Source organism: Cupressus sempervirens, chromosome 8 (genome assembly GCF_028749045.1).
Source record: "Cupressus sempervirens isolate cs-2001-9-10 chromosome 8, ASM2874904v1, whole genome shotgun sequence".
Lineage (NCBI taxonomy): Eukaryota > Viridiplantae > Streptophyta > Pinopsida > Cupressales > Cupressaceae > Cupressus > Cupressus sempervirens.
The window spans coordinates 679,140,060-679,147,765 of record NC_143125.1 but is presented as its reverse complement, the minus strand read 5'-3'; the positions used below and the strand labels follow the sequence as shown (position 1 = coordinate 679,147,765).

Sequence of the window (7,706 nt, the reverse complement as noted above, 5' to 3'; positions counted from 1 at the left end):
TGAATTTGGAGCATCATATAATTAGATATACATGCTTTGAAGTTAAAAAAGTGTGAATATGAATAGAGTTGCAACCAAAAAAAGCAACATTTATATATATTTTCACAAACAAACATCTATTGATCTGGTCGAACTGAATGGTATTAGGTTTACATATCTTTGCGAGACTGGAGATTGACAATGGCTTTGGTAAAATAGTGCCTAAGTGTACAAATGTCGTGTTTATGAAAACACAAGGCACATACCCCAAGTAACCAAGCCAAGGGTAGTCCTCAAACATAAATGAGCATAGTCCTTGAACCTAGTGAAGACCAGTGGGAATAAAATCTTTTAGCATAGTTGTGGGCTAATTAAGTCAAACTGAATAATTAACCTTGATTTGCATTAACTTGAGAATTGATAAATGTGCAATAAATATCCAAAAATTAAAAGAGAAGGGATAAGACTCGTAGCTTTGAGAACACTCAGGAATGATGTTGATGTCACACATAGTAGAATCATCCAATGCAAAATGTAAATACTTGTAGTTTATTAAATGTCTCAAACTTTGTATACTTGCCAAAAATACTTGAGGTTGAATATAAGCCCCTCAAGTTCAAATCCAAGCCTTCTAGAATTGATATTATGCATTGAATTTCTCTATAACCTAGGAAAATGCTTTGGTATGTTGTAGACTTGTAAAACATGTTCACTCTAATCTTTGATATTGGACCCATTCAAAACTGGACAATAAAAAATAACTTGAAGTTGTTGGATTCTCACGTGAAGTTCCCCTACATAAACCTCTTTTGGGTTGACTTAATATCTTAGAGTCAAGATTCGAGAATACGTTTATGAAGCATTTAGATGACATATATGGAGATATGCTCTTTGTCTAGATTAGAAATCAAAGCACGCTCTAATAATTAGTCCTTGTAATCTCACGTGAGTTAGTTGTACATTAAATTGACTTAAAAAATACATAGATAATAAATCACAGAAAGGTGTACCAAACCAAATCTCGCTGGCCAATAAAATAGACAAAAGCTTGAAATTTTTGAATTTCAAAATTGTTCATTTGACATTCAAGATTAATCCACAATACAAATATATCAATCTCCAAATCAAAAGACATGGACAAATCAAATCAGATATATTAAAAAATTATAAATTAAAATTAATTTAAAAATAAAAAAATAAAAAACACCACTTACTCTTTTAAATATACAAATTTCAAAGAGAAACAAAATTATTCAATATGCAAAGGAAATGTTCCAAACGATGAATTCCAAATGGTTTTGACATAGCCACAGCACTATTTTTTATTCAACGAAAATTTTACATCAGAGTTTGTTCATATCACTGAGCAGTTTTGTCTCCTCTTTCAGAATGCGATTATTACGAGGAAAATCTCGAGCATATGGCTCCTTTTAGATCCTTACTCCATTTCAGAGCTTTTACCACATAATTAAACTAAAACTTGTATCGTTCAGTTTCTTTGAAACTTGACAGGCAATGCAATTGACTACTAATGCATTGTACGCTACAGCATCCATGAATAAAAACTTACCCGGCTCAAAATCAATTTTCATAGTTCTTCTATGTAATCCAAATACTTCGACTATCATCCTGTTTTTCTATGGCTATGACCATTGATGCTATTACGCCTAACCTTGAAGGATTGGCATCACAGGTGCTGTTTGAGGAAGTCAAGAATAAGCTTATTCACCTCCTCAGGGGATTGCTCTTGAACAAAATGGCTCCCTTCTGGTAAATACTTGATCTCCAGATTGGGCACTTCAGCTTTCAGGATATCACTGTTAATATAATACGCCATTCCTGGAAATTTGATTACATAATCTTTGATGCCCATGATAAGAAGTGTTGGAACTTTAATAGTATAATCTGCTAACTCCGCCAGTTTACCCCAATTGCTATCAATTACCATCCAAAGTGTAGATCATGTAAGCTGTATTATAAATATCCCTGCTGAATGATTCAAAGACAAAACAAAAGGAAACTGTTTGTAAGGTTTACCTCATGAAAGAAATGTAAGGAACTTGCATTGGGAAAGCAAAGCCTGATTTCTCATAGAGGCTTGAGTATGTTTCCAGGTCATCCTCAGTAAACCAAGATGGCAGTGGAGCTGCAGGATCATAAAGGTCCATTATCTCTTTACCCTCCTCTGCCACTGGAAGCTCAGTTCCTGAGAAAAGGGTATAAATGTTCCTCACCACTGCTTTTACATCAAAACGCCCAAAATCTGCCAAGGCTCTTCCCGGTTGCTAATGTACAACCAAAAGGAAAACGCATCAGCAAACAAGACAATTTAAGGGCTGAGATTAAGTTGCAGAAACAGGGGATGTGAAAGAGACCTTCCAATGTCTAATATAAAACCCTTCTGGAAACAAATCCAGCTTAAGAGTTTCTTGGCCCGGTCTCAAATAAGGTATACCCATTGTTACAATGGCCTTCACTCGCTCAGGGTACAAAAGATACAGATAATATGCAATCAGTGCTCCAAAATCCTTGCCCACAACAAATGCCTATAAAACTCAGAGAAGAAGATATTTTGGGATATGAGTTGGGGTTATTAGGTTTTCAAGGATCCATAAATTCATCGAACAGAATTCTGGGTACTTACCGTATGAATGAATAGAGTTGTGGGTACTTACTTTTTCAATGCCCAATGCATCAAGAAGGCCGGCCATGTCCTCCGTAAGATCTGCATAGTTGCCTTTCTCTATCTCAGCAGGCTGATCAGAGAGTCCATAACCTCTAAAATCAGGGGCAATTGCGCGAAACCCTGCATCTGCTAAGGCAATCATCTGATAACGCCATGAATACCAAACCTCAGGAAATCCATGAAGCAGCAGCACAGCTGGACCTGCAATCAAATCTCATTAGGGCAGGTCCATACATTGCCGGAACAATAAGCTGAGAGCAAGGAAACCCTGCACAGAGAGAGAGTAAAATACCTGATCCAATCTCTGCAACATGTAATTTCAGCTCGCCAACATCAACATGCTTGTGTTGGATCTTCTCCATGAATATGACCACTCGATTCCGAAAACAAATTAAATGTTCAGAGACGAAGAACAGCTGCTGTTAGTGGAGGGTTCGGGAGGTTCAGTGGTAATCATTAAAATGCGTGGTGTCCGTATTAACATTATCTACAGCCACGTGAAAGAGAAGGGAAAAGAAACCAAAAAGGTCACGTTTAGTCCATGTTAGTCAATATGCAGAATGGTAGAATGGTAGAATATGTATTGCACGTAAAATTTAATTTTAATTAAAAAAAACAAAAAGGAAGTGTTTGGTATGTGGAGTAGATAGTATAATGGATATTTAATTGAAGATATAGTAATCTTGTATCTCTGGGCTTTTTTTTGTGAATTGTAATCTTAGTAAGTTTTTTTAATTGAAAAGGACTATTCATAAAAAAAAAAAAGTTATAGTTTAAGTTTAATTTGTATAAAGTAAAATGTTTGGTATATGGAGTGCCAAAGATTTCAATTATTTCATCTAATCTTGGTTAGATTTCAAAAGTCTATAATCGTGGTTTGTTCAACTAATTTGGTAAAGGATTTGGTTGGATTCATTCTAAATAGGTTTTTTTTCAACTTTTTTGGTAGATTCAAATAATACTTACGTGAAAGTAATCTTAAGAGTATTATTGTATCACAGTGTGTGGTCCGAAATGTTGATGCAAAAATTGGAACACATACCTAAAAAATACAACAAACAATTTCAATGGATTGTGGAGAACTACTATCTACAAGTACTATTGTAGTTAGATATAAGGTAAATTTATGATTCAAAGATGTAATTAGATTTTTGTTTATGTTGGGTCATGTGAATATTCTTAAAAAGATAAACATCTTCTTTATAACTTTGTATGGAACATTGTAGGTTGGTACTTATTTCAAGAATCCTAAAAAAACTAGTATAAATGATTAAAATTTTAGGTCCCTAGCATTTAGAGTAGAGTGTTATATTATACATGTGTTACAAAGGCAATGCTAGTGTCCACCATAGGTAAGGACATTGTTTGTGATGCACTTATAAATGCTTGCAAGTAATAAAAGTTTGGAGCTCAAAATTAGGAAGGGGCTATTGCTAATGTGTCCTTGCTTTGCCACTTTATAAGGACTCCAATGTTATTTAAAGCTCCTTAATGATGACCCTTGTAATTTAAGAATTCAAACTTCTATTGCTACTATTGAAGCCTAGTTGCAAAAAATTGAGAATTATAAAGGGCAAGGGGCTAAGGTTAGATCTAGACTCCACTAGATTAAGGAGGGAAATAGAGGTACCAAAAACATTTTTACTTATCTCAATTGTAAGCATAAAAAGGAAAGAATCAAAGTGATAAGGGACGAATCTAGCATCTTGCACTCCAATATTTTTGATATATGTAATGCTTTTAAGGGATTCTATGAAAACCTTTTCAAAGATGATCAATGGTAAGATATTCAACAAAATTTTGAAGATATATTATCAAAGCTCATATTCTTAACAAAGCAGATTTTCCTTATAGACAACTAATGAGTCCATTTTGTGGCTCATTATGTTATATGTTTCTAGTTGTTAGTTTAGGGATTTCCACTATTGTGTTTGTTTAAAAACTCTTTTTTAGACATTATATGTATAAAAACCTCATACTTAGTTTGTATTAGTCATAGATATGATCTTATGGTAGGCATAGGAAAGACTGAAAGAGTGGTGCATATGCTTGGGATTGGTTATCTTTAGAAATAAATGTTTTTATGGATAAGTCAGAATGTTCAAAACCTCCTGCAACCAAATGGATTTGTAATTGCAAGAATGAGTTAGTACATTAAATTATTTTATATAATGATGATATAATAGTATGTTGTGAATATGATATGTGTTGCTAACCTTTTTGCAGGAATAAGTCAACCAAATCAAGGGAGTGCCAACAAAGAAGAATATTGACTAGTTTAGCAACTGCAATAGGAAGTGGGTAGTGAACTATCATAAAGGCATTTATACTCCAACAAGCAGGTCAAACCAAGAGTCCTCCACCTGAGCGCAAACCCAAAAGCATGAGACTCTATATTTTTGGTTGGATAGTTAGTAGGAAGACTTACACCTTGAAAATGAGAAAACATCTCATGGTGTTCTTTATTATGGGAAAAATAGGTTTTGAAGTGACTTAAAACCCTTTTAAAAAGGAGACAAAAACCCCCACAACTAAGCCCAATGGTGCCATAAAATGAGAGCTTTAAGTCAAGCAACCTAAACCAAACCAACAAAAAGTGCAAAGGGACACACTACCCTAAGCCAAAAATATCTTAATGGGTTTTACAAACATGAACCCACAACTTGCCAACCAAAAGGAAAAGCTAATATTTTCCTTTACTTTCCTTCTTCTAGAAATTAAGAGTCATGTCAAGTTGAGAAGGAGACTTTTTAGAATGTTTTCCAATTAATATGATCTAACCTTCCTCCACCAAAGCGACATTATCATGTCATCTCTAAGAAACCAACAAAGACTCCATGTATAACAGGACCAGACTGAACCCTTTCACTAACACCCATAGATCTAGGGGAAGAAATTTGGGTCAGACCAACACCATTTGCTAGAGAAAATATCTCATATAGTTGTAATCAATTATAACTTTTCTATACTTTATATGGCTGAAAAGCACCAATCTAGGAAGTTAGTTGAGATGTTTTATTATAAATAAATTGACTCTCAAACTTCTGATAGTTAGTTTTTCTGTAAGAATTCATATTGTAATCTTAGGCATTATTAGTCAATAATCTTAGGCATGTAGGCAGTTTCTCAAGCATGAATATAATTAAGATTTCAGTTTCCATTAGTTTATCTCAAGTATTTTATCAGTTCACTCATTCAAGGGGGTCACTTGTTGAGTGAATACTTCTATTAGTTTCACTTTCCTATTATCTTAGGAATCATTTAATTCTCTACTATTCCTATAACCACTAGGTAACAAGACATGTGGTTGTTCCTATAGAAAAGGTGGACAGAGCACAATCCTGTCTGATTATTGAATCATTATCAATAGTATAGATGTCTCCATTTCTTGGCTTCTAATTAGGATTGAATTTCCAGTCTTTAATTTCAAGCCTTTCATTAATATAATAGTGATGACAATTGTCATGGCTTAAAGCATAGACTTTGTTGCACCATTTCAAGTTCAACATCCCTAATTTGATAATGCAAATGAGCTTAAGGAGTTGATTGGTAAAAGTTTTGTGGATGTCCAATCAATTTAAAGGGGTAGTTTACTCTAGTTTCCAACTTGATTAATTTAGCAAGCAACAATATCATGATAGAATCTTGACACTAGAATATTTATAAAATACTCTTTTCTCTATGGCCCCATATAAAGTCCTAGTAGTGTTGGCCTTCCTATGGAATTCTATCAAGTGATATTGCAACAAAGGATGATTTTTATTGTTTGTACTTGGAGGCTTTCAAAAATGGATCAATGGGTTCAATTATTAATGGTGGCATCACCAAAAAAATTCCTAAAAGGAAACACGAAGATTCTATTTTATGGATGATGTCCTAACTCAATACTTCTTATAATATTACAACAAAAGCCTTGGTCATTAGGATCAAACCAATGGTTCAAGGAATTGTGCAGGATGAACAAACTAATTTTATTGTTGGCAGATTTATTTTTGATGATCTCATGTTAGCATAGGAGACTTGTGAATGGGCTCAATAAATAGCTAAAAAATGTCATTTTGATCAAGATTGATTTTGATAAATCTTAAGACAAAATCCGATGGAAGTTCATTCTTAAAACTCCTTGAATGGCTTGGTTTCGGACCTAAAATTTGAGCTCATGTCCACATGCTTTTTAAAGATGTCAATGCTCGGATTATTATTAATAATACTATGAAAAATTCATTTCATCTGCAAACATCTATTTGGAAAGTATGTCCTTTGGTTCTCTATTTATATGTCCTTACAACTGATGTGTTGACCTATTTGATTCAAAGTGCTAACACTTGAAGCTGATCTTAGGAATATCCATTCCCAATAATTGTCTTGCTTCTGGAATTCCCCCTATGCTAATGATAGTTTATTATTTTTACAAAATTATGAATAAAGCATTTCTAATGTGATGGACATTGTAGAGTTGTATTGTGTTGTATTAGGTTCTTAAATTCCACATCATAAAATAGAATTTTTGATGGTTTAGCATGGCCTTGTTACTTATTGGACTCTGTGAGATTGGAAGCAAAGTAAACACGGGTAAATTATGAGATACCTCACTATACTATTTGGCACCATGGTGTCACTTTCAAACATGTGGAATTGTTGTCTTAACAGAGTGGGAAGTAAAAAATTTATTTAGGGAAATAAAATTCTATCCTTGGATGGAAAAATCCAAGTTGTCAATAAAATTTTCCTTGCTACTCATGTTTACTATTCTTCACGTTGGATGTCTTGGGTATGACGATTTAATTAAACTTAAATCTATTAATTTTTGTGGGCTAAATTGGACAATAATATATGACATATGAAAATAAAAAGTGGTCTGGGGCTTGTTGACCCAATAGCACAAGGTTTTTGTTTAGAGATGTCCATGTGGATGAACCATGGAAGACTTTGATAGAGAACCAAATCAATAGTGTCACTATCAAAGGTAAATGACAACATGTGGGATAGTTGTATAAAATTATCCATGCTTCTTTTTTCCTCTAATAAAGCCTCCTTCCCC

The 7,706-nt window shown here is 33.8% G+C and overlaps 1 protein-coding gene across 1 annotated transcript; it reads right to left on the bottom strand.

Moving 5' to 3' along the window:
* Positions 1–1,263: 1,263 nt before the first annotated feature.
* On the bottom strand, positions 1,264–3,116 carry LOC149544266 (epoxide hydrolase 2-like). Its single transcript, XM_089798756.1, has 5 exons — positions 2,958–3,116; positions 2,655–2,866; positions 2,355–2,525; positions 2,017–2,264; positions 1,264–1,913 (listed from the first exon to the last, which is right to left on the bottom strand). Exons 1-5 carry the CDS (start codon positions 3,025–3,027, stop codon positions 1,667–1,669), a joined length of 948 nt encoding a protein of 315 aa, XP_089654882.1. The 5' UTR covers positions 3,028–3,116; the 3' UTR covers positions 1,264–1,666.
* Positions 3,117–7,706: the final 4,590 nt, after the last annotated feature.

What these genes read in the sequence shown, in the direction of transcription:
- LOC149544266 (XM_089798756.1), bottom strand. Translation starts at nt 3,027, where the DNA reads ATGGAGAAGATCCAACACAAGCATGTTGATGTTGGCGAGCTGAAATTA. An exon ending in ATGCATTGGGCATTGAAAAA is followed by an intron (nt 2,526 to 2,654) that starts GTAAGTACCCAC and finishes TGAGTTTTATAG; the next exon opens with GCATTTGTTGTGGGCAAGGA. An exon ending in TTTATATTAGACATTGGAAG is followed by an intron (nt 2,265 to 2,354) that starts GTCTCTTTCACA and finishes GTTGTACATTAG; the next exon opens with CAACCGGGAAGAGCCTTGGC.